The following is a 26,908-nucleotide window of genomic DNA, read 5'->3' as shown; positions in this document are numbered from 1 at the left end:
TTCATTTTTATGTCGCCCATGTCTGCTAACACTCGAATTGCAAATACAGATTTGTTAAGGCGTGTCTGCAGTTCTGTGGTGTGCTCTTCCCAACTGAATTTATTATCAAGTTGTAATCCCAGGAATTTAAGACTGTCAACCTCTTCTATCTGCTCTTCTTCGTATTTTATGCATATGCTGGGTGGAAACCTCTTACAGGTTCTGAATTGCATATAGTGAGTCTTTTCGAAGTTTAATGTCAGTAAGTTGGCTTTAAACCATTTATTAATATCCATGAAAATATCATTAGCAGATCTTTCTAGAACTACACTTGACATACTATTTATTGCAATACTTGTGTCATGTGCAAACAAAACGAACTCTGCTTCTGGCAGTGTAACTGATGAGAGATCATTAATGTACACAAGAAAAAGCAATGGCCCTAAGATGGATCCTTGTGGGACACCACATGTAATTTCTTCCCATTCTGATGATGACTGATGACTTAATTCACTAGTCCCTTGCACTGACACCCTTTGTTTCCTGTTAGTGAGGTATGACTTGAACCATTTTGCAGCACTGCCCGTGACACCATAGAATTCTAATTTGTGGCTTATGAGCAGCCACTCGACCATGAAATCCAAGTTTTCTCACCTCCCGCCTGTCATAGTACTTGCAGTGGATCCTGATGCAGTTTGGAATTGCTGTGTGATGGTCTAGATAGATGTCTTCCTATTACACTCTACGACCCTCTTCAACTGTCGGCGGTCTCTGTCAGTCAACAGACGAGGTCGGCCTGTACGCTTTTGTGCTGTGTGTGTTCATTCACGTTTCCACTTCATTATCACATCGGAAACAGTGGAGCAAGGGAAGTTTAGGAGTGTGGAAATCTCGCGTACAGACGTATGACACAAAAGTGACACCTAATCACCTGACTACGTTCGAAGTCCGTGAGTTCTGCGAATCGTCCCATTCTGCTCTCTCACGATGTCTAATGGCTACTGAGGTCGCCCGTATGGAGTACCTGGCGGTAGTTGGCAGCACAAATCACCTAATATGAAAACGTATGTTTTTGGGGTGCCCGGATACCTTTGATTACATAGTGCACTTAGCATTCCACTGATGCTTGTTAGATGTCGAATTGCGTTACAGAACACGTTTTAACTGTTAAAACCGATCACCATGAATAAATAATATTGAATACAATGTTGGCTATTATATTTTTCTTCAGTCTGAGGTAGGGTTAGCATCAGAACAATGTTAGCGATGGCATGGAGTGAGATCAATATAAGCAGTGAAGTGGAGTTTTGTTGTTACACAGAGAAACTGCAAATATGTTATTATTCTATGATTTAGCGACCTCCGTTAATCCACAGGAATTTTGCTTCAAGTGCGGCGTACAGCATCCCTAACGCCGTTTTCAATCTGAAAATATATTCAGCAGGTTGTTGTTTCAGCAATTTGGAGACAAGGGAACATAGGCAACAATGAGATGGCTTAGCGGAGTACCTTATACAGTTCACACCACGATGCCGGAGATTAGAAGGCGATACCAAAACAAGTATACAAAGAACTATAATAGCTGAATGCATAACTTACGCTGTTGCGTTGCCAGTTCTGCACGTGCATTACCTCATCCACATTGCTCAAGCCGTATTCAGATTCTCGGGCAACAAAACCACCAAACCAGGTTAGTTCTCTCAGTTGATTATAAGCTGGAACACTGAAGATCTGCACTTCACAGCTTGTACTTGATCTAAGAATGACTCGGGATGTAATTAATTACTGCAATGAACAAGTATGGACAGATGCAAGTCCACGTGGAAGCCAGGCACCAGGTACACTTCAGCGTCCATGCATGGGCAAGAATTGTAGGTGACTCATATAGCCACATTATGTATCAGACTGGTTGTATTTATCCATCGTTTCCTGCGCAACAAATTACCTGAGCTATTGAGAAACAATATTCTTACAGGAAAACAACAGATATGGTTTACGCAGGCTGGGGCACCATCCCATTTACTACACCTCGTGCAATAGTATCCAAACAAACGGTTAAGGAGCGATGGTTTGGTTGAGGCAGTCCATGGCCTTTACATGACTCTTCGTTCACCCCATTTTCCTCAGATTTCTGGTTATTGGAACTTTCGAAGAAATTGCTCTATTTGACTAGCATCGTCATTGTATACTTGTATGTGATCAAATCATAGGGATGCCAGGTTTGTGTGTAGGAGTTCATGCTTAGTTGAGAAGGAGATCCGAGACTTGTATAAGAATGGGTGATAATTTTAATCTAATGGAGCACATCTTGTAGCGTCAACTGATACGTGGCTGTCATAGGAAAGGATACTCGTAGTCCAAGTAATTGTTTCACGACATAAGCTGATCCAAAAAGTCGTAATAAATACCTGTCGCAAGACTGAATGCTGTCTGCAGTCATTGCAGGCACCTGACACCATAAGGGAAATACGCTCTCCAGTCACATTAACGTCAAAAGCCTGAATAGCTACCTTTGCGGTGCAGACCGCTGCGAGATGTGTGGATCCACAGTTTCTCTATTGTGTTTAAATTCGGGGAGTTTGGTGGCCGGAGGATTACTTTAAACTCGTCCTGGTGCTCTTAGAAACACACACACACACACACACACACACACTGTGCGAACTGTGTGACGTTTTGCATTGTCCTGCTGATATCATCGTGGGAGGGAAAAACAAACTGCGTGTAGGGATGGACGTAGTCACCAAGGTACAGAGACATACTTGTGTTACCGGCCGCGATGGTCTCGCGGTTCTAGGCGCGCAGTCCGGAACCGTGCGACTGCTACGGTCGCAGGTTCGAATCCTGCCTCGGGCATGAATGTGTGTGATGTCCTTAGGTTGGTTAGGTTTAAGTAGTTCTAAGTTGTAGGGGACTGATGACCACAGCAGTTGAGTCCCATAGTGCTCAGAGCCATTTGAACCATACTTCTGCATGGTTCGCAGGAGAGCTTCTGTAAAGTTTGGAAGGTAGTAGACGAGGTACTGGCAGAAGTAAAGCTGTGAGTACCGGGCGTGAGTCGTGGTTCGGTAGCTCAGTTGGTAGAGCACTTGCCCGCGAAAAGCAAAGGTCCCGAGTTCGAGTCTCGGTCGGGCACACAGTTTTAATCTGCCAGGAAGTTTCATATCAGCGCACACTCCGCTGCAGAGTGAAAATCTCATTCTGGAAACAACCCCCAGGCTGTGGCTAAGCCATGTCTCCGCAATATCCTTTCTTTCAGGAGTGCTAGTTCTGCATGGTTCGCAGGAGAGCTTCTGTAAAGTTTGGAAGGTAGGAGACGAGGTACTGGCAGAAGTAAAGCTGTGAGTACCGGGCGTGAGTCGTGCTTCGGCAGCTCAGTTGGTAGAGCACTTGCCCGCGGAAGGCAAAGGTCCCGAGTTCGAGTCTCGGTCGGGCACACAGTTTTAATCTGCCAGGAAGTTTCATATCAGCGCACACTCCGCTGCAGAGTGAAAATCTCATTCTGGAAACAACCCCCAGGCTGTGGCTAAGCCATGTCTCCGCAATATCCTTTCTTTCAGGAGTGCTAGTTCTGCTTGGTTCGCAGGAGAGCTTCTGTAAAGTTTGGAAGGTAGGAGACGAGGTACTGGCAGAAGTAAAGCTGTGAGTACCGGGCGTGAGTCGTGGTTCGGTAGCTCAGTTGGTAGAGCACTTGCCCGCGAAAGGCAAAGGTCCCGAGTTCGAGTCTCGGTCGGGCACACAGTTTTAATCTGCCAGGAAGTTTCATATCAGCGCACACTCCGCTGCAGAGTGAAAATCTCATTCTGGAAACAACCCCCAGGCTGTGGCTAAGCCATGTCTCCGCAATATCCTTTCTTTCAGGAGTGCTAGTTCTGCATGGTTCGCAGGAGAGCTTCTGTAAAGTTTGGAAGGTAGGAGACGAGGTACTGGCAGAAGTAAAGCTGTGAGTACCGGGCGTGAGTCGTGGTTCGGTAGCTCAGTTGGTAGAGCACTTGCCCGCGAAAGGCAAAGGTCCCGAGTTCGAGTCTCGGTCGGGCACACAGTTTTAATCTGCCAGGAAGTTTCATATCAGCGCACACTCCGCTGCAGAGTGAAAATCTCATTCTGGAAACAACCCCCAGGCTGTGGCTAAGCCATGTCTCCACAATATCCTTTCTTTCAGGAGTGCTAGTTCTGCATGGTTCGCAGGAGAGCTTCTGTAAAGTTTGGAAGGTAGGAGACGAGGTACTGGCAGAAGTAAAGCTGTGAGTACCGGGCGTGAGTCGTGCTTCGGTAGCTCAGTTGGTAGAGCACTTGCCCGCGAAAGGCAAAGATCCCGAGTTCGAGTCTCGGTCGGGCACACAGTTTTAATCTGCCAGGAAGTTTCATATCAGCGCACACTCCGCTGCAGAGTGAAAATCTCATTCTGGAAACAACCCCCAGGCTGTGGCTAAGCCATGTCTCCGCAATATCCTTTCTTTCAGGAGTGCTAGTTCTGCATGGTTCGCAGGAGAGCTTCTGTAAAGTTTGGAAGGTAGGAGACGAGGTACTGGCAGAAGTAAAGCTGTGAGTACCGGGCGTGAGTCGTGGTTCGGTAGCTCAGTTGGTAGAGCACTTGCCCGCGGAAGGCAAAGGTCCCGAGTTCGAGTCTCGGTCGGGCACACAGTTTTAATCTGCCAGGAAGTTTCATATCAGCGCACACTCCGCTGCAGAGTGAAAATCTCATTCTGGAAACAACCCCCAGGCTGTGGCTAAGCCATGTCTCCGCAATATCCTTTCTTTCAGGAGTGCTAGTTCTGCATGGTTCGCAGGAGAGCTTCTGTAAAGTTTGGAAGGTAGGAGACGAGGTACTGGCAGAAGTAAAGCTGTGAGTACCGGGCGTGAGTCGTGGTTCGGTAGCTCAGTTGGTAGAGCACTTGCCCGCGAAAGGCAAAGGTCCCGAGTTCGAGTCTCGGTCGGGCACACAGTTTTAATGTGCCAGGAAGTTTCATATCAGCGCACACTCCGCTGCAGAGTGAATATCTCATTCTGGAAACAACCCCCAGGCTGTGGCTAAGCCATGTCTCCGCAATATCCTTTCTTTCAGGAGTGCCAGTTCTGCATGGTTCGCAGGAGAGCTTCTGTAAAGTTTGGAAGGTAGGAGACGAGGTACTGGCAGAAGTAAAGCTGTGAGTACCGGGCGTGAGTCGTGGTTCGGTAGCTCAGTTGGTAGAGCACTTGCCCGCGGAAGGCAAAGGTCCCGAGTTCTAGTCTCGGTCGGGCACACAGTTTTAATCTGCCAGGAAGTTTCATATCAGCGCACACTCCGCTGCAGAGTGAAAATCTCATTCTGGAAACAACCCCCAGGCTGTGGCTAAGCCATGTCTCCGCAATATCCTTTCTTTCAGGAGTGCTAGTTCTGCATGGTTCGCAGGAGAGCTTCTGTAAAGTTTGGAAGGTAGGAGACGAGGTACTGGCAGAAGTAAAGCTGTGAGTACCGGGCGTGAGTCGTGCTTCGGTAGCTCAGTTGGTAGAGCACTTGCCCGCGAAAGGCAAAGGTCCCGAGTTCGAGTCTCGGTCGGGCACACAGTTTTAATCTGCCAGGAAGTTTCATATCAGCGCACACTCCGCTGCAGAGTGAAAATCTCATTCTGGAAACAACCCCCAGGCTGTGGCTAAGCCATGTCTCCGCAATATCCTTTCTTTCAGGAGTGCTAGTTCTGCATGGTTCGCAGGAGAGCTTCTGTAAAGTTTGGAAGGTAGGAGACGAGGTACTGGCAGAAGTAAAGCTGTGAGTACCGGGCGTGAGTCGTGGTTCGGTAGCTCAGTTGGTAGAGCACTTGCCCGCGAAAGGCAAAGGTCCCGAGTTCGAGTCTCGGTCGGGCACACAGTTTTAATCTGCCAGGAAGTTTCATATCAGCGCACACTCCGCTGCAGAGTGAAAATCTCATTCTGGAAACAACCCCCAGGCTGTGGCTAAGCCATGTCTCCGCAATATCCTTTCTTTCAGGAGTGCTAGTTCTGCATGGTTCGCAGGAGAGCTTCTGTAAAGTTTGGAAGGTAGGAGACGAGGTACTGGCAGAAGTAAAGCTGTGAGTACCGGGCGTGAGTCGTGCTTCGGTAGCTCAGTTGGTAGAGCACTTGCCCGCGGAAGGCAAAGGTCCCGAGTTCGAGTCTCGGTCGGGCACACAGTTTTAATCTGCCAGGAAGTTTCATACTTGTGTTGATCCACTGTGCCTTCCAGAATGACGAGATCACCCAGGCACTGCCTCAGACCATTGCCCTGAGCATAAAGTTACCTCCTCCTCAGACCCAGGCTCTTCCAAAGAATGTTGTAAGTGTTGAAATGTGTTTGCTTTCAGACGCTTCACGCATTACTTGCCAACAGTCATCTGTCGAAAGGAACATAAAATGTGATTTATCTGGAAAGGCCACCTGTCCCCACTCAGTGGAAGTCGAGTTGCGATATTGCCGTGGAAATTCCAGTTTTCATCACCGCTAAACAACACTCAGCATAGGTGCATGAACCAAGCACCTCCTGCGGAGGCGTCCATACGCATCAGTATTCGGTGGATGGTCTTTGAGGAAACGCAGTTGGTACCCCTTGGTTCATTTGAGCGGTCAGTTACTCAACATTTGCACATCTACTTGCACGTACACATCCCTGTGGGCATAGTTTACCCCTGTCATCAATGGCAAGGTGCTGCATCACACTTGCCTCGGCACCGATTTTGCTAATGACATTTTTTCAAGCATAGTATATGTAAACCACAGCGGTGTAAGAAACTTACGTTTGTTGAGTAACAAGTTACCTTCAGAAACAATAATTATTCTCAACATTAAGCTTTTCATTTACTGAACAGAGTACGAATAAAATGGTAAATTTGAAGTTTCTGTTCACAATATTGTAAGTACAAGACGCTTTAAATTCAAATGTCAAAATTTCGGTACCGTGTCTGATAATAACAATAGATGAACTACATTGTGCAGTTAGGGTCCATTGCCAGGCACGTGGTATCCCCACCGATAAGTGACCCTCCCCCCATCCTGCCCCGAGTTAATATGTCTGTTGAAAGATTTTTCTTATTCCACTTGTCAAGTATAAAATTTCAGAGAACAATCTTCAGATTTTTTTAGGTAGGGTTTCAATGCTACAGTATTTCTCAAAACAAGCAGTTTTCGGATGTTCGATAGGACAACAACAAGCATTTTGATTAGGGTTTTCTATAGCTTCAAAAGGTCCGGTATATATATGAAAGAATTTCTTTAATTGTAACTGCCTTTGATCCCTTATGTGATCATCAACCTTTACGTGACTCATCTTTACTTAATTCTCTAGTCTTTTCCTTCTAACCTTCATAATATTTTTGGCTATTTCTTCCTTTTTTAGGCAAACATAGATGTACAAACATAAAAATAATAAGTTCATTAAAATATTTTAGAGTTCCTGTGACACATTATCTCTAATGGACAGGAATCTATAGAAGAATGTTCTAGATTTTCTATCACATCTTCAAAGTCTCAAACATGTTCAGTTCAAGATGGATGTTTCTGTTACAGTAGATTTCACGCAACTTCTCTATTTCTCTCATGTACTTCTCTGCTGGATTACAATATAGTGTTGTAGACTGAGATGAGGATATCCTGTCAGTGAAGAATTTACAAGTCTTGTAGATAAATGGTGAGCCATTGTCAGATAGGAAAATCTTTTGTTTTGCTATCTGTGTAATGTACTTCACTTTTTGACACAATGGCTTAGCTGGTCGCTTTCCTTATGGAATAAGTTTTAATAAATTTTGAGAACACATCTGCTATAAATAGGATGAAACTGAATTCACCTTTTGAACTCTGGAATGGGTCATATAGATGTAAGACGACGAGGCTCGTGTGTTTGACAGGAATTATATTTTACATTAGCCACTGACAAGTTTGGTTCCTCACTTTGACTCTCTGACATTTATAACATTATCAATGTACTTTGTTATCTATTTGATAATGCTCCAAAAGTACACATTCTCTTGCAGCTTTCATAAACACTTTCTTATGACACAATGACCAAAACTTTCATGGGTGTAGATTAAAAACTGTTTTCGGTTAACTACCCTGGCAAACAAAGCTTCCAAGAGTCAGTCTAGGTGAGTTCTTCTAAAGAAGATATTTTGTGAATTTTATAAAACGAACTACTTTGTCTTCACCTGCTGTTAGTGTCATGATTTTAGTTTCTGTGAGTGCAATTACAGATTGCTTTACTGGATTTTTTGTCTCTTACACGTGCTTACACGTGTCTTATACATACACATAAATTCCTTTTCATCTTCAGTCTCAAGTAAACTCTGATCTGCTCTTACAGGTGATTCTGAGAGGGCATTGGCTACCTTGTTTTCAGAACCTTTAACATATTTTGTATCATAATCGAACTGTTGGAGGAACATGGCTCACCTCGTTAAGCAATTATTATATAGTCTGCATTCTTGTATATAACTTGTTGCCTTGTGGTCAGAATAGACTGTCACCTTATGCCATATCAAATAGCTTTTCAACTTACTAAAGATCCAGTGTACAGCAAGTAATTCCTTTTCCATGAATGTGTACATTCTCTCGTGTTTCAGTAACATTATACTGGAAAAGATGATAGAATAATGTTGTGGTCCTCCATTCTCTACACTTAACTGGAATAGACTGGCCCCCAGTACAGCAAGTAATTCCTTTTCCATCAATGTGTACATTCTCTCGTGTTTCAGTAACATTATACTGGAAAAGATGATAGAGTAATGTTGTGGTCCTCCATTCTCTACACTTAACTGGAATAGACTGGCCCCCAGTCCGTTATCGGACAAGTAGCAACATAAACAGAAAGGTAAACAAAGCTATGTCTTGACAGAAAATCACAATTATTTAAAGTTTGTTTTATTTTGTCAGAAGATTCTTCACAATTCCAATCCCACTTCCAGATGTCGTTCCTTCTTGAAACATTTCTTAAACATGGAACATTCCTATATTGTCCGTTTACGTTTGTTAGGTAGAAACCACTTAATCCGAAAAAGGACTTTAACTGTTTTCAGTTTCTAGGAGCAGAAAATTCAGAAATAACGTTACCTTCTTTTGAATCAGGTAGAATATCTTCCAGAGGTATATACTGTTCCAGAAATTTCATGTTACACTTTTCTAGCTCAAAGTTCCTCCTTGTTTAAGTCTATGAAAGATCTCTTTTATGAGCCAGTAATAGTCTTCCCAGTTCTGACTACATGCAAGGATATCATCTAGGTAAATGGTTAATTTAGACAACTCTTGTCCTGACACATAATCCTAGACTGTAGTAAACCTGTCTAGTGAAACAGTCAGCCCATGTCGAACAGCTTGATACTGGTAACATTTTACATTGTGTATGAAAACTGTGTCCTTTCTTAACTTAGGGGCTAAAGGTATTCGGTAAAACCCTACAGTCATTAATTTTATACACCAAAATTTATTAAGTAATTCATTGATGTTTTCATGAGGACCATTTTATAATTGGATACTCTTATTTAGATGTCTGGGGTCTAACATCAGTGTGACTCCATCATCACACTTAGTAGCTGCAACTACTGGATTGTTGTATTCACTGTTACTTGCTTCTATAATGCCAAAGCTCTTAAGTTTTCTCAATTCTATGGCAACAGCAGGTCTTTTTGCAATAGGTATTCTGTATGGTCTAAGGAATAATGGTTTATGAGGCCTTAATTTTAGCACACACTCAGAATTTTTCATGATACAAGGAGCATTGCTAAATACATGCCAATTCTTCCATATTAATGATTTCAAAGTTTTTCTTTGTACTTCATCTAGTCCATTAGCTAGAGACACCTTCTTCTCAATTAATTTCTTGAAATTTTCAGCTTCACTTCTTCTCTACTTATAGTTCTTGCTTATGTGATCTCTTTCATTTGCACAGGACAAGTTATTAATTATTTCTTCTAAGTATACACAATTCGCTTCTAGGAATTTTTCTTGAGTTACATTACCACCTTGGCTAATGATGTAAAGAGATTTCTCTCTCCGATTCACGAGTGCATTTATTTTACATAACGAATCATTACCAGAATGTTCGATGAGATTAAGAATCATAAGAAAACAGTAGTTAAACAGTGCCTCACTGACTTCAGATGTTGTCATTGTTTGCTGTAAGAACTGGAGTAAGTTTTTGAATAAGCACACTCTTGTAACAATTATACTTGGTTTTGAACATTAGAAACATTCTCTCTTAATATGGATTCATTAGAGTTTCAGTGTTGATCTTTCTCAGTTACATCTTTGTTTACCTCTTCTGTTTTACCGTTCAAATTTGATTACAAACAGTTTCAGTGTCACCCCTACATTTAATTTCTACAGTGAGTACTCCCTTTTATAGTTTTCTACTTCAGTCACTTTCATTTTAACCAATTTCGATTCTGTTGCAGATACCCTCTTCTCTAAATTTTCCACTGTCTTATTGAGATTTTCTACCTGGTTATTAATCACAGCTACTTCGTCAACTAACTCTTTCTGGACTTCCGAAATTTGTGTGTTTGAGAACTCTTTTTGTCTATTATTGAAAGTTCGCTATTAATTTTGCTAAGTTATTTGGAAATGAGCCACTCGAGCCTGAAACCATATAATTTATTTACACGTTTGCTCCAATACGTCTTGAAAACTTAGTTCCCTAGTACCCTCAATTTGACCTTTTTTGCTTGTTCTGATCCATCCTGGCGTAACAGTACTTGCTCTACACATGAGTGATCAAGTGCAACAGTTTCTGATGTTGCTTGATATGCTTCAACCTCATCTTCATTCACAGATTCCTGTTTAATGTCTACTAAAGACACTCATAGATAACCCATCTCAAAATGTTTGACTGATACTACTTTCATAATTTCGGCTAAATGTTCACGGTAGCGAACACTGTTCACTAATGTAACAAAATGCAACACTGAAACGAAAAATATTATTAGAAGAGCACTTAATTTGTATCACGCGAAACAGATGTCTAGAGCCCAATCTTACTGGAATTACCAACTCTATTACTCCAAGGTAGCTGAGTGGGGCCAAACTGAAATATTAATGCTTATTTTTAGTTGCGTTGTTTTCTTCAAAGGTGAAAAGTTGTGGAGTTTGTTCCTAGGTGAAAAGTTGCGTTGTTTGTTCCTAGGTCATCGAATTTACGTAGAAAAGTTTAATTCCCTTAGGTGCGTCGCAAATAAGATCGTAGGCTCGGTAAATTTTGAAATGTCTCTATTTATTAATTGGTAGACAAATCTTTACGCTGTGTAGTACGCTGCACAATCTTCGACAGAAATACGTTTTTGCTATTTTTGTTGGTAAAAAAGAAGTAATTTGACTAGATTGTGAATTTGGCATCTCCTCCTCCAAATATGAATTTTAAAGTCAATTTTCTTAGTTAATTATTTACTATTTGAAGATATATTTATGTTTTTGGTGTTAACATCAGAAAAAGTTTGCGGTTTAAAACTGAAAATTACGATGCTGTTTAATTACTTCTTATTTCAGTAAATACCCAGTCTAGGAAGTCATACCAAATGCAGAACGCTTTCCGGATTTTCCACCACATCTAGCGAGATATAAGTCATTGAAAAGATACAAGACGAACAGTACATTTCGTCGCTGGTTGAGGCCGTTATCAAGGATAGAGACGGAGATACACGGTACTAGGATGAGGTTACTTGAGGGTGACTAATTTCTTGTCCAATGAGATTAGTCGTTCAAGGTGTATCCTCCACCACACACTGTAAGGCTGCTTTCGGGTTATATAGATGCTAATATAGATGTAGGAGGAATACTCGCGACCCCTACTGAGAGCGTTGTGGTTCCGCAGGACGGAAAAGCAGCCGCACGACATGGCGGACGTGCTGCTGTCGCTGAAGCACGCCGTGGTGCACCCGGGCCAGGTGGGCGGCGGCCCGCTGTCGCCGGGGCTGCCCGCGCCGCCCACCTCCACCGCCTCCGCCGCCGCCGCCGCCGCCGCCTACCAGGGCGCCAGTCTCTCCTACACCGTACACCCACACCAGGTAAGTCGCCTGTGTGATCTATTGCTCAAGTACACTGGCTAGTCTCACTACTATTAGCGCCTCTTTGATCTGTGGTACCCCCAACAATTCTGAGAGCGATTCCCCTGAAAGTGGTCACATTTCAACCAATGTCCCCAAACGAATTAAGAAAGAAAAACACCTAAATTTAATGTGACGAAAACACTTACAGTTTTCTAGAAATATTATTACAGGTCCTCATTAATTCTGCCTGTTGTTATTGATGTACTCTTCAGTCCAGAGACTTGTATGAGGCATTATATCTGTGCTAGCTTCTTCATCTCTGCGTAACGTGTGTGACCTACATCCACATGAAACCTTTACTATAGTCAAGTTTTGGTTTCTGTCTGAAATTTTTACTTCCACTATCAAATAAAACGATTTCCTTACGCCTCGAGATGTGTCCTATCAACCGATCCGCTTTTTAATGAGGTAGTGCCAGAAATATCTTTTCGATTCTGTATGCCATTACTTATCCTACCTAGTCATCTAATCTTCATAATTCTTCCGTAATACAACAGTCTACAAGCTATTCCATTCGGGAATGCTTATCGTCCACGTTTCAAGTCCGTACAATGCTGTACACCAGACATATACTTTCAGAAAAGATTTAGTAGCACTTGATTTCATATTGGATGTCAACAATTATACCACTTTCAGAAACGCATTTTTCGCTATTGTTAATCTGTATTTTATGTCCTACCAACTTCATCAAATGGTTCAAATGGCTCTGAGCACTATGTGACTTAACTTCTAAGGTCATCAGTCCCCTAGAACTTAGAACTACTTAAACCTATCTAACCTAAAGACATCACACACATCCATGTCAGAGGCAGTATTCGAACCTGCGACCGTAGCGGCCGCGCGGTTCCAGACTGTAGCGCCTAGAGCCGATCGGCTACCCCGGCCAGCTAACTTCATCCATCAGATAATTTACTGCCCAAATAACAAAAATCATCTATTACTTTTAGTGTCTCTTGTCCTAATCTAATTCCCTCCGCATCACCTGATTTATTTCGCTTGCTTTCCATTACCCTTGTTTTACTTGATACTTCAAGACACAATAAATTCGCTTCAGTTCGTCTCCCTGGTCCTTTGGCGACTCTGACCCAATTACAGTGTCATCGGTAAACTTCCAAGTTTTAATTTCTTCACTCTAAAATTCATTTTACTTTCAGAATTTCTAACTGGTTTCCTTTATTGCTTGCTCTGTGTACAGATTGAATGACGTGAGGGGTGGGGTACAACCTTATCTTACTCCCTCTTCCACTGCTGTTTGCCATTAGTGCCCTACGAATCCTATAACTGCGGTCTGGTTTCTATGCAAGTTGTAAATCGTCTTTCCATATTCTCTTTCGTGGTCCACAACAAGCGCCCGATACATATCGTAAGTCATACTCCAGGTTCATTCATTTCCTCGCTCATATTTTCATTATTACAGTGTGCCAAAAATCTTTCATTAGCTGCATCAGTTATGCCTTTGGACTGAAGACCACAATAACTACAGCAGTTACAACATTGTGTATTCAATATTATGATTGTATGGATAGACAAAAATTAATAATAAAAATGTACTGGAACACTTTTAGCAAAGTGCACAGGATTTTGGAAACCGAACTTCCAGTGTACCCGAAAAGGTTTACTATCAGTATGTATCAGTAGTTTTGACTGGTGACAGTAAGACATGAACGTTTAAGGCGAAAACCACACAAAAATATTCGTTCTCAGTAAAAAATGGTGAGATTCATTTTCGAAGTTACTATTAAAAACAAATGTCTTGGGAACTGACTGCAGTCGAAGACATACTTATGATCTCATAGGTAATGAAATGGACGAATCTGATACATGTAGCCAGACCAATAGAGCGAACATGGACCAAGGAATGTCGTTGATGAATTGCAAGACATATGAAACGAGCGAGATGACGTCCTGAGGGACAGTGACGTTGCTATAGAAAACAGGGAGAGGCGACATAGACACTTTTAAGTGGTAAAGTCTAAAGCAGGCATTTATCCTACAGTAGACTAGAAGTTGTTATTTATGATCTTGCAAAGTATTAGGTTATTAGGAAATTTTTAAATAATTTATTTTTAACCCTCAGAAAATGTATTTTCACACTCAGGGGAGTAATTACGCTCACTTGCGGAACCACATCGCAAAGCGTATAGATATTGACAACAGAAATTGGCTTATGGTAAACTTCAATTGAAGACATTGGCCAAAGACGTATCCGAGGGAAGCTACACGAAGGTCATCCCGCATTCCACTTACGTCTGCCATGGCTAAGGGTCGTGATCTAGTCAAATTTCAAAACGGTGTTATTACTAGGTTTTCGCCAAGGGCAACGTGGGACACAGCGCCGAGGTCTGGTTGGGCCAGCTGTGGTGCTTGGAATGCAGTGGATTGCCAGCTACAAAATGAACTGGAACTTCTTTTATTCTCACAACCACCCCGCACGAAATGTTTTCAGGCTCCCAATGACATATACGGTATGTGATATGCATTGATGAAACTAATTCATTGCTCGTTGCTGAATCCAGACTGTGTCGTTTTGTGACTTGTGTTATAGAATCAGAAATGATTCAAGTGATTCAAGAGCTTAACCAAAATTATCCCTTGGCACCTTAAGGATGGAGACTCCTTGCGTTTCTTCCATGCAATCGACATTTTTATTCCCTTACCGGCCTGAGATAAAAATAACTGCCACGAAGAATGTGCATTGATTTTCCATTCTACAATTCGACATATTCTTACCTGAAGAGGCTCTACAACTATCAACAACAACTAGACGTTCCAAAAACTGAGAGTGCAGTCGTGACAACTGTCGCAGTCTTTGGTTCAAATGGCTCTGAGCACTATGGGACTTAACTTCTGAGGTCATCAGTCCCCTAGAACTTAGAACTACTTAAACCTAACTAACCTAAGAACATCACAAACATCCATGCCCGAGACAGGATTCGAACCTGCGACCGCAGCGATCACGCGGTTCCAGACTGTAGCGCGTAGAACCGCCTGGCCACCCCGGCCGGCTGTCGCAGTCTTTGATAAACACTTCTGTGTAACCTTCTTTTTGGGTCATCAGTTTCCTGACTGGACTGATGCTGCCCATCACGAATTCCTCTCATGTGCCAACCTCTTCATCTGAGAGTAGCACTTCCAACCCTTGCAATATTTTCTGTATGTATTCCAGTATCTGTCTTCCTCTACAGTTTTTATCCTCTACAGCTCCCTCTAGTGCTATGGAAGTTATTCTCTGACGTCTTAACTTTATCATCCTGTGCCTCCTTTACTTCAGTGTTTTGCATGTATTCGCTTCCCTCGCCGATTGGGCGGAGAACCTCTTCATTCCTTACCTTGACAGTCCACCTAATTTTCAACGTTCTTCTGTAGCGTCACATCTCAAATGCTTCGATTCTCTTCTGTTCCGGTTTTTTCACAGTCCGTGTTTCACAACCTTACGATGCTGTGCTCGAAACGTGCATTCTCAGAAATTTTTTCCTCAGATTAAGGCCTATGTTTGATATTAGTAGACATCTCTTGGCCAGGAATACCCTCTTCGCCCTTGCTAGTCTGCTTTTTATTTCCTCCTTGCTCGGTCAGTCGTGGGTTATTTTGCTGCATAGGTAACTTCGTCTACTTCGTGATCACCAGGCTTGATTTTTCTCATTGTTCTCATTTCTGCTACTTCTCAGTACTTTCGCCTTTCTTCGATTTACTCTCAATCCGTATTTTGTATTTGTTAGATTGTTCATTCCTTCAGAGGAACCTGCAATTTTTCTTCACTTTCATTGGGGATAGCGACGTCATCGGCAAATCTGATCACTGATATCCGTTCACCTTGAATTTCAATTCTACTCTTGGACCTTTCTTTTATTTCCGTCATTGTTTCTTCGAGCAGTAAGAGCGGTAGACTACATGCCTGTCCTACGCCCTTTTTAATCCGAGCACTTTATTCTTGGTCATCCAGTCGTATTGTTCCCTCTTGGCTCTTATACATATTGCATATTGCCCTTCTTCCCATATAGCTTACCTCTATTTTTCTCATAATTTAGAACATCTTACACCATTTTAGGCTGTCGAACGCTTTTTCCAGGTCGACAAATCCTATGAACGTGTCTTGAGTTTTCTTTAGTCTTGCTTCCATTATCAACCGCAATGTAAGTAATGCCTCTCTGGTGCCTTTAACTTCCTTAAAAACAAACTGATTGTCATATGACACATCGATTCTTCTGTATATTATTCTTGTCATAAACTTTGATGCATGAGCTGTTAGGTTTATAGTGCGATAATTTTCGCACTTTTTGCCTTTTGCGAGCTTCGAAATTGTGTGGATTATGTTTTTCTGAAAGCCTGTTGGTAGATCTCCAGTCTCTTACAGTCTGCACACCAACGTGAACAGTCGTTTTGTTGCCACTGCTCCCAGTGACTTTAGAAATTCCGATCGGGTGTTATCCATCCATTCTGCCTTATTTGGTCTTAAGTCAGTCAAAGCACTGTAAAATTCTGGTTTTAATACTGGATCACCTATCTCCTCGCTGTCGACTCCTGTTATTCCTTCTGTCTCGTCATAAGTCAAGTTCTTTCGCTCATAGAGGTCTTCAGTTTACTCTTCCCACCTTCCCGCTCTCTCTTCTGCATTTGACACTGGAATTCCCGTTGTGCTCCTTGGGTTACTATCTTTGCTTTTAATTTCACCGAGGTTTGTTTTGACTTTTCTATGTGCTGAGTCAGTCCTTCCAACAAGCATTCATTTGCGATTTCTTCACATCTTTAATGCAGGCGCTTAGCCTTAGCTTCCCTACAATTCCTATGTATTTCAGTCCTAAGCGGCTCGTAGTTCTGTATTCCTGAATTTCCCTGAACATTTATTCTTGCTGAGTAGTTCTTAAACTTAAGCCTACTCTTCATAATTACTAAATTGTGATGTGAGTCTATATTTGCACCTGGGTACCCCTCACAATACATCTGATTCCGAAATCTCTGACCGCGATGTATCCTAACTGAAATTTTCCCTTATATTTCGGCCTTTTCCAGATATATCTCTTCCTCTTGCGATTAAGTAACGAAGTATTTGTTATGGAACTGATTTAGTCTCTTTCTTTTCTCGTTCCTACTATCAAGTCTATTTTCTTCCGTAACCATTGCTTTTAATCCTTCCCTTGAAACCTCTTTCCAGTTCTCCATAACTATTAGATTTTTATCTCCCGTTACGCACTTAATTTCCCGTTCAATAGACTCATATACATTCTCTATCTCTTCACCGTCTGCTTGCGACGGTGGCATGTATACCTGAGCTATTGTTGCCGGTGATGGTTTGCTGTCAGTTATGATGGGAACAAACATATCATTGAATTGTTCACAGTAACTCTTTGGCCTTCGTTCTCATTCATAACTACTCCCGTTACACAATTTTTCGCTGCTGTTGATATTAGCCTATATTCATCTGACTAGAAATCCTTGTCTCCATTTAATTTCACTTCAGTGACCCTACCGTATCTACACTGAGTCTTAGCATTTCCCTTTTGAGATTTCTTTCTGACATTCCATGCCCCGACTCGTAGAACGTTATGCTTTCGTTGCTTATTTTGTCCTTCTCTCATGGTCACCTCCCCTTTGGCAGTCCACTCCCGGAGATCCGAACGGAGGACTAGTCAGGAATCTTTTGCGGATGAATAGATCATCATGACACTTTTTCAATTACAGGCACGTGTCCTGTGTATACACATTATGTGCCTTTAATTCAGTGGTTGCAATTGCGCTCTACATCCTCATTCCATTGGTCATTGGTGATTCTTCCTTCTTTTAGGGGCAGATTCCCACGTCAAGGGCAATACAGTGCACTGAATCTCTGTCCGCTGCTCCGTCCTCATTGTCAAGGCCATTTTCAGAACGATGGTGACTCTTTACGCTGGAAATCTTCGGCCACCATTGCTGATGATTTTGATTTACAATTTAATCAGCGGGGAGTTGGGAAGCCGGGACGTTCTGATTAGTAGTGAAAGACGCCAACCCTAGCCCATGGCTGACCTATTTAAGCTCTTTTAAACAAGAGGTGTAGTGAAATAAGTATGTAAAAACGACAATAGAAGCGATGATATTCCCGAGCGTGAAATGAAGAATTTGGACTCTCGAAACATTTCTATTGGAGGCCACTTCTGAGGTAGGACGTACTCATTTACTTCTTAATCCTCCTAAGGGAAGGAATTCCATGGGAGTGTGGTACTGCACATGATGTTATAAATAACGTAACATTAAATAAAAATTAATCACAGACCACCAGCAGGAAGGAAAAATTCAGATCACCCCATGACATCTTACGAAATAATGATAAACGATATGCTCGGCATCGGGCTTTTCAGTAATTAATGGCAAATTACATGAATGGTGTCGGCATTAGTCGATAGAAACATGTTGGAAGAAAATATGGCGAACTGACGTAGCGAATGATTGCATTACGGGTGTACTAGTAAGGTTTGCTAAATGGAGCCGCCCCGGAAGATTTTTACGGTTTTGTTGAGAAATAAGTATCCCCTACATGTGGTGTCCGAGGTGTTGTGATTCTAAGCAATGGTTATCTCGATTTCTTCCCCAGGGAAGCGTCCTGGGACCTCTACTGTTCCTGATCTATATAAATGACCTGGGTGACAATCTGAGCAGTTCTCTTAGGTTGTTCGCAGATGATGCTGTAATTTACCGTCTAGTAAGGTCATCCGAAGACCAGTATCAGTTGCAAAGTGATTTAGAAAAGATTTCTGTATGGTGTGGCAGGTGGAAGTTGACACTAAATAACGAAAAGTGTGAGGTGACCCACATGAGTTCCGAAAGAAATCCGTTGGAATTCGATTACTCGATAAACAGTACAATTCTCAAGGCTGTCAATTCAACTAAGTACCTGGGTGTTAAAATTACGAACAACTTCAGTTGGAAAGACCACATAGATAATATTGTGGGGAAGGCGAGCCAAAGGTTGCGTTTCATTGGCAGTACACTTAGAAGATGCAACAAGTCCACTAAAGAGACAGCTTACACTACACTCGTTCGTCCTCTGTTAGAATATTGCTGCGCGGTGTGGGATCCTTACCAGGTGGGATTGACGGAGGACATCGAAAGGGTGCAAAAAAGGGCAGCTCGTTTTGTATTGTAGTAAGGGAGAGAGTGTGGCATATATGATACGCGAATTGGGATGGAAGTCATTACAGCAAAGACGTTTTTGGTCGCGGCGAGATCTATTTACGAAATTTCAGTCACCAACTTTCTCTTCCGAATGCGAAAATATTTTGTTGAGCCCAACCTACATAGGTAGGAATGATCATCAAAATAAAATAAGAGAAATCAGAGCTCCAACAGAAAGGTTTAGGTGTTCGTTTTTCCCGCGCGCTGTTCGGGAGTGGAATGGTAGAGAGATAGTATGATTGTGGTTCGACGAACCCTCTGCCAAGCACTTAAATGTGAATTGCAGAGTAGTCATGTAGATGATGTAGATTTCCGTGTTTTTTTTGCTACGACATGCGGAAAATACTTTTCGAATCACTTTTATTTTGAGATCCCTGTATTTTTGAAGCTGCAACTTCGGTGAACTCTTGGCATGACTCCGACATTTTTATTTTTGCATATAGAACATAAGATTTAAAGAATTACAAGATAGTATTATGATATTATACTTTTATTCGTCGTCAGATGTGCGTATTATAATAACAAAAAGCGTAAAACACACGGAGCAAATAAAATGAAGTGCACAGTGGTAAATTCTACTGCGCAAATAGAATTTATATTAAATTTGAGAAAATGGACCACAATAGAGGGTTCATGCAGTTTCCTGCAAATTAAAAGCTTACAGAATGTTTGTCTGGTGAGGCGTTCGCAATGCTTTGTATGGTCCTTCCGCCGCGTCCAGTCAGCCTTTTGCCTGCCCAGCGTCTTTCTTGTCGTGGCCAACAGAAAATTGTTTCTTGGTGTTCTTAGATTGTTTTGCTCTGTTCGGCAGAACCCAGGAGAATATGGAACTGCTTCCGTCTTCTGCCAGAAAGATTTTATTGATGTGAATAGCCAAGTTGCAAGAATACGTTCTTGAACAACTGTTGAGAAAATTTTGAGAACAGGCATTTGCAGCTGACTGAAGAATGATTCTGCTGGCTGCAGCGCACATTTCGCGTAAGAACTCGAAGGCAAGATAAGAGGAATTAGGGGTCGTACGGAGGCATACAGACAATTTCCATCGTGCCATTTTCGAATGGAATAGGAAAGAAAATGACTAGCAGTTACGCATGGTACTCCCGCCATACACTACACGGTAGTTTTCGAGTGTGTATTTAAATACAGATGTAGCTGTAGAATACCAAAAGGTCCCATTCAATTGCTGCCATACGCTAAAGTCTCTTCAGATGGTAACTGACGGGAAAATGATCTGTGTAATAGCTCGAGGAAGCAAAAGGCCCGATGCTACCGTAACAGTTCGATACAGAACATCGATAACCTTGTTCACTGTGTGACTCACATACTACTCAGTTTTTAACAATACTGGGAAGCACTAGGAGCAGCATGGCTTAACTTGCAACTTCGGTTTTGCGGTTGTTATGATATCTGTGATTAATTGGAACACTGGTATAATTTATTTGTGCGTTTGTTATATAAATCTTACTGTCAATATCCTTTTTCTATTGTTACAAATATTCACAAATAGCATAAAAATTTAAGCAAGTATTTTCGTTGAAATGCACGTTATTGTGCATTTGTTTACTTTCCAATCCATAGAGGTATATCCATATTTTCTTGCATTAATTGCTCTTGCGAAGTAACATACAAATTTTCTGGAGTTATTAATGACATAGTTTTAGTACGTCGTGTCCCACAGCTTGAAGATACACTTTTCAGACTTTCGCCTCTAGCCGGCCTTATAACAGAAGTTTAATGTATTTTCTAATGGTGGCATTCCCTTTTGTTCTGCAGTCGTACTCGGGGATAACAAATATTACTCCGGAAAATTCATGTCTTTTATTTTAATGGGAAAACATTTACCGAAGTACAAAATGGTTATGTACCCAGGGACGAACATTCGATTGAAATTTAAAAGCGTTGTAATCGAGAAAATATAGTCAGTACTAGGTTTTGTAGTCTATGTGTTACATTGCTGCTCTACTACACACCAATTATCAGTCAGAATTTTAGTACTTTTTGAAATGGAAACTATGGTAAACTGACATAAAATTTACATTTTAAAAAAGATGAAATTGTTGAGACATTAAAGAAACGCACTACTTTTGCAAGCTTCACATGTTCCGTGGTAAAAGACTTTTTTCTGTCCGCAGGCACAAGGGTTGCTAGACACAAAGTATGGCGTAACTGTCCATGTGTTAAGTAATTACTTCTAATAACTTACAGCAGCTTAGTCAACATAAAATTTTGTACCTGAAGAGTTATGAATGTATTCCAAGTAGCTTTAAGGGGACTGGTTCTTGAAAAATTTGTCAGTTTCACGGATAATGTAGTTCAAAGAATAAGATTCGTAAGCCTGTGTAATGCTTACCGTCTTTTAAGAGACCTTTTGTGAACAATTTGATGTATGACCCACAGCTTTTGGTCCCACACATTTTTCTGAATTATACACTCCTGGAAATGGAAAAAAGAACACATTGACACCGGTGTGTCAGACCCACCATACTTGCTCCGGACACTGCGAGAGGGCTGTACAAGCAACGATCACACGCACGGCACAGCGGACACACCAGGAACCGCGGTGTTGGCCGTCGAATGGCGCTAGCTGCGCAGCATTTGTGCATCGCCGCCGTCAGTGTCAGCCAGTTTGCCGTGGCATACGGAGCTCCATCGCAGTCTTTAACACTGGTAGCATGCCGCGACAGCGTGGACGTGAACCGTATGTGCAGTTGACGGACTTTGAGCGAGGGCGTATAGTGGGCATGCGGGAGGCCGGGTGGACGTACCGCCGAATTGCTCAACACGTGGGGCGTGAGGTCTCCACAGTACATCGATGTTGTCGCCAGTGGTCGGTGGAAGGTGCACGTGCCCGTCGACATGGGACCGGACCGCAGCGACGCACGGATGCACGCCAAGACCGTAGGATCCTACGCAGTGCCGTAGGGGACCGCACCGCCACTTCCCGGCGAGGACCATTCGCAACCGTCTCCATGAAGCTGGGCTACGGTCCCGCACACCGTTAGGCCGTCTTCCGCTCACGCCCCAACATCGTGCAGCCCGCCTCCAGTGGTGTCGCGACAGGCGTGAATGGAGGGACGAATGGAGATGTGTCGTCTTCAGCGATGAGAGTCGCTTCTGCCTTGGTGCCAATGATGGTCGTATGCGTGTTTGGCGCCGTGCAGGTGAGCGCCACAATCAGGACTGCATACGACCGAGGCACACAGGGCCAACACCCGGCATCATGGTGTGGGGAGCGACCTCCTACACTGGCCGTACACCACAGGTGATCGTCGAGGGGACACTGAATAGTGCACGGTACATCCAAACCGTCATCGAACCCATCGTTCTACCATTCCTAGACCGGCAAGGGAACTTGCTGTTCCAACAGGACAATGCACGTCCGCATGTATCCCGTGCCACCCAACGTGCTCAAGAAGGTGTACGTCAACTACCCTGGCCAGCAAGATCTCCGGATCTGTCCCCCATTGAGCATGTTTGGGACTGGATGAAGCGTCGTCTCACGCGGTCTGCACGTCCAGCACGAACGCTGGTCCAACTGAGGCGCCAGGTGGAAATGGCATGGCAAGCCGTTCCACAGGACTACATCCAGCATCTCTACGATCGTCTCCATGGGAGAATAGCAGCCTGCATTGCTGCGAAAGGTGGATATACACTGTACTAGTGCCGACATTGTGCATGCTCTGTTGCCTGTGTCTATGTGCCTGTGGTTCTGTCAGTGTGATCATGTGATGTATCTGACCCCAGGAATGTGTCAATAAAGTTTCCCCTTCCTGGGACAATGAATTCACGGTGTTCTTATTTCAATTTCCAGGAGTGTATTTTATGCTGCAAGTGAAATAAAACATGTTAATTATTTATGTACAGCACAGACGCAGAAATCTAGGAATAAAAACTAAGTAGAAGCTCGACTTTTTTCTGTAAGTTGTTTACACTATTATGTTTAAAACAGACTTTTAAAAATATGTTGCTGTCATACATTATGGTTCAAACAAATTTTTAATGATGATTACCAAAATTTCAGTAATTAGCTCATAGTCTTTAATCTTCAAGTTTAAGTCATAAGAATAGTCTGCTTTTAGTTAAGTGTTTTAAAACAGTATACAAAATTTCAGCCCTCACTCTTTAGTAGTTTTTCACCATTGTTTACGAGTACATAGAAAAAGTGAACTTCCAGGAATACAAGTTAGAGCTTGTTTCTCTGCCTTTTCAACACAACAATAACGCACTCGGGGTCTATATTCATCTTGTTACTGATGTTCTTCTTATTCTTGCTTCTCCGATGGCTTCCAACTCTAATTTCTCTGCTTTTAAGAGTCTTCAGCGGTCAATGGCAATTGAAGTTCCTTGCATATTTAGTCCACCAAGCACTCCCATCAGTTCCATAACCTTAAACGTTGACACTGATCATCACTGAAACATAGCAGAGCATCCAGCTCATCTACTTCCAAATTACTTAGTCCTACCAGAACAGTTTTATGTGTGCGTTCCCATAAACAGTTATCCGAGTTCTGATTTGGGTTGAGTTGATTTGGGGGAAGTGACGAAACGGCGAGGTCATCGGTCTCATCGGATTAGGGAAGCGGGGGGGGGGGGGGGGGGGGGGGGAGTCGGCCAAGCGATTTAGGGAAATCACGGAAAACTTTAATCAGGATGGCCTGACGCGGGATTGAACCGTCGTCCTCTCGAATGCGAGTCCAGTGTGCTAACCACTGCGCCACCTCGCTCGGTGTTCTCATTTGGCTTTTGAGTCCTACCGTGTAATTACTTCTTGAATAATCTTGTGTCACTAAGACATTAGAGACTAAAAAGTCGTAAAAAACAAGCAAGTGAGAACAAAATTTTTTTTGTAGCAGAGCAGTCAGCGCGACATGGGGCTGTCGTAGGGTGCAAAAACTTTTAAATTCCTTTAATTTTGGGGCTTTCTTCAGTACAGTCTCCTCGGAATAAACTATTTTTTGTTCAGAAAACTAGAGAATTTCTTAAGACAAAAATTAAAAATTCGATTTTTTTACACTTATTCACGTACTAGTCCACTTACTATATTGTACAGCAATTAAATGTGTAGAAAGCTAAATTTTAGAAATTCTGCACAACGAACAATCTCATGTTTAACAAAATGTGGAAACCTCTTATGGTGGTCCCATGTGCGCTTTCTTTCTTGTGGTTCTAAAATTAGTCACTAGACTGATATATCGACCAAAAAACATCGTGTTTTCTTATATACTCTATCTACTAGGTACAACACTCTCCCGTAGTTATTGAAAGCCTGCTTGTACCATAAACAGGCACATTAATGTATATTAGTTAACTGACGCAGCTGATTTGAATTACCATCACGCACGAGAAGGATAACTCAGCAGTTATGTTTGAGTCACCGTAGCTGCCTTTGGTGGTTAAGTATTTTCTGTCAGTAGTGAAAAGTTTGTTTCTAAGCTGCTCGTAATAAGATGACCCCGACCTCATTACGAGCGTCACCTATTTTTAAAATTTTAATGTGTGAATCAGTGAGTGCTAGATGTGAGTTCTTCCTGTTGTTGCAGCGAGACAGTAACGAGAGGCGCGCGCCGTGTGCTCTGTCCTCAGGAAGCGTTTGACAGGTGCTGCCTGTTTTCACCGTCCGATGCAAGCTTTTCCTGCCGCCAGATGCTGTCGCCCGGCGGCGGCTACGGCGGCTCTCAGTTCTGCGAGCAGAACGGCTTCTGCCAGGCCACGCCGGCGCCGCAGCAGCACAACATGTTCCCCAGCATGAGCGTCAACGTCTCCATGAACATGACCATGCACGGCTACCCGCCGCCCGACAACATGGGCTGTTCACAGGTGAGACCGCAGCCTCGTGTGCAAACACTACCTAGCTGTGTTGCTTACATGACAGCTAATGAAGGGGGTATACAGTGAAATTACATTTATTTAGGAGCACACGGCATGTTTTCATTTAGTTCAGTTGTGTTGGTCGTTCACATCACTGCTGGTGAAAACTGGAACACCAAGAAGGAGACAATGATTAAAATAGAATTTATTTCACAGATCACGTACTTGTGAATGCACAAATGATCAGAATTGCAGAACTATACGTGCACTTTAGGATGACAATTCGGTATGGAATGAAGTCGGCACATAATGCAGTCAGAGCCGCTAGAGATCGTGGCACGGAATCAAAGAATGGCTGGATGTGCTGCTGAGGAACGCACTGGCACGCAGTTTGTAGGTCCATCCACGTTCCAACGGCAGTGTTTGTAGGAGGACTAAAACGAAGAGATTACTGATCAATCATACTGCACACATGTTTGATGGGCGACATGTCAGGCGAACGCGCAGCCCAGGGAAGTAGCTGTACCAGTCGTTTTTCTAAGAAGGTTTGCACATTCCTTGAGTTATGCGGCCAGACATTGTCCTGCTGGAATATGCCGTGTGGAGGAGTAGTGTCTCGGCCTTTAAAACGTCCCCAATGTAGCAGATGCTGTTCAGATTGTCCTCAATACAGAGGAGGAGAGTTCGCGTGTTTTAGCCAAAGGAATCCGAAACCATCAACTTGGCTTGTGTCCGCTATGCCGCTCAAAAAGCAGCCTGTCCGACTGTGTTCTCCACGGCAGCGTCTAGTAAGTATGTAGTTACCAATGTAAGATAAGTTGAAGAGTATTCGTTCAAAAGCAATACAGTTTGACACTTAGCACGCCAGCGATGGCATTGACGTGCCCAGGATCGCCTGAAGGGTTACCGGTTTTTGTTCTTTGGAAGCCGACGCAGTGGCTTGTTTGTCTCAACACCAGCCTCAACATACGGCGTTGAACCATCAACGCAGACATGTCGATACGTGTTTCAGTGCGCCAACGTTAGGCTAATATTCTGGACGTAGCTGTTTTGTTGTTTACGATTGCGCGGTCGAAGCGGCGGTCATCCATCGCGGTGATCACGTTACGTTGTCCAGTACCTGCCCATCGCTGTCTATCACCTCTTCCTAACCACTGATTCCACACATGCGTCACGGTTGCACCAGCGTGCCGCGTTAGAACAACACTGTCACGGTACGAAAAACCCGTTTCCCGGGGACCAGTCATTCTGCCTCGTTCGAACTCAACCACATGCAGATACTGCACCCTTTGGTATTTACGAAAATTCAGTCACCAACTTTCTCTTCCGAATGCGAAAATATTTTGTTGAGCTCAACCTACATAGGTAGGAATGATCATCAAAATAAAATATGAGAAATCAGAGCTCGAACAGAAAGGTTTAGGTGTTCATTTTTCCAGCGCGCTGTTCGGGAGTGGAATGGTAGAGATAGTATGATTGTGGTTCGATGAACCCTCTGCCAAGCACTTAAATGTGAATTGCAGAGTAATCATGTAGATGTAGATGTAGATGTAGAAGGCACTCCGGCACATGCTTGGACGTTTTCACTTGGTTTGATGGCTCTACACCGAATGAGCTTGGCGTAACGCTGACCTGGCTGGTCACACAAAAGAAAGCGCCTGATTTGATCCATTATAAATGGTTTTTGAAAGCCTGCGACTGTAGATACAATAGGTTTGTTTATAAATAAATAAATCTTCCGCTACCAGTCACGATTTTCTTTATTTTACTATTCACACGACGCGTTTCGAGAAATGATTCCCACTTTCAAGTGCGTTTTTATGATGTGTGTTAAGCCATTTCTTTTGATGTTGTCAGTGTGTGTGAGTCTGCTTCATTTTGTTGACTTTTACTGTAATACATAAGAAACGCGATTTTTAGTTGGGTATCAATTC

General features: G+C 42.9%; 1 protein-coding gene and 2 non-coding genes across 3 annotated transcripts in view; all 3 read left to right on the top strand.

Annotated features, from left to right (window-relative positions):
- Positions 1–26,908, top strand: part of LOC126252373 (protein glass-like) — a 99,422-nt gene that overhangs the window by 17,206 nt on the left and 55,308 nt on the right. Inside the window, exons 2-3 of the mRNA XM_049953265.1 lie at positions 11,783–11,890; positions 24,707–24,983. Of these exons, the coding sequence (XP_049809222.1) occupies positions 11,783–11,890; positions 24,707–24,983 (385 nt within the window). The remainder of the gene's footprint in view (positions 1–11,782; positions 11,891–24,706; positions 24,984–26,908) is intronic.
- Positions 4,544–4,618, top strand: Trnap-cgg (transfer RNA proline (anticodon CGG)). The gene has a single exon. It is a non-coding gene; the product is annotated as a tRNA-Pro (tRNA).
- On the top strand, positions 6,048–6,122 carry Trnap-cgg (transfer RNA proline (anticodon CGG)). The gene has a single exon. It is a non-coding gene; the product is annotated as a tRNA-Pro (tRNA).

Source organism: Schistocerca nitens, chromosome 4 (genome assembly GCF_023898315.1).
Source record: "Schistocerca nitens isolate TAMUIC-IGC-003100 chromosome 4, iqSchNite1.1, whole genome shotgun sequence".
Classification (NCBI taxonomy): Eukaryota; Metazoa; Arthropoda; class Insecta; order Orthoptera; family Acrididae; genus Schistocerca; species Schistocerca nitens.
Note: the sequence above shows the minus strand (reverse complement) of the source record. Positions and strands in the feature narration are given on the sequence as shown.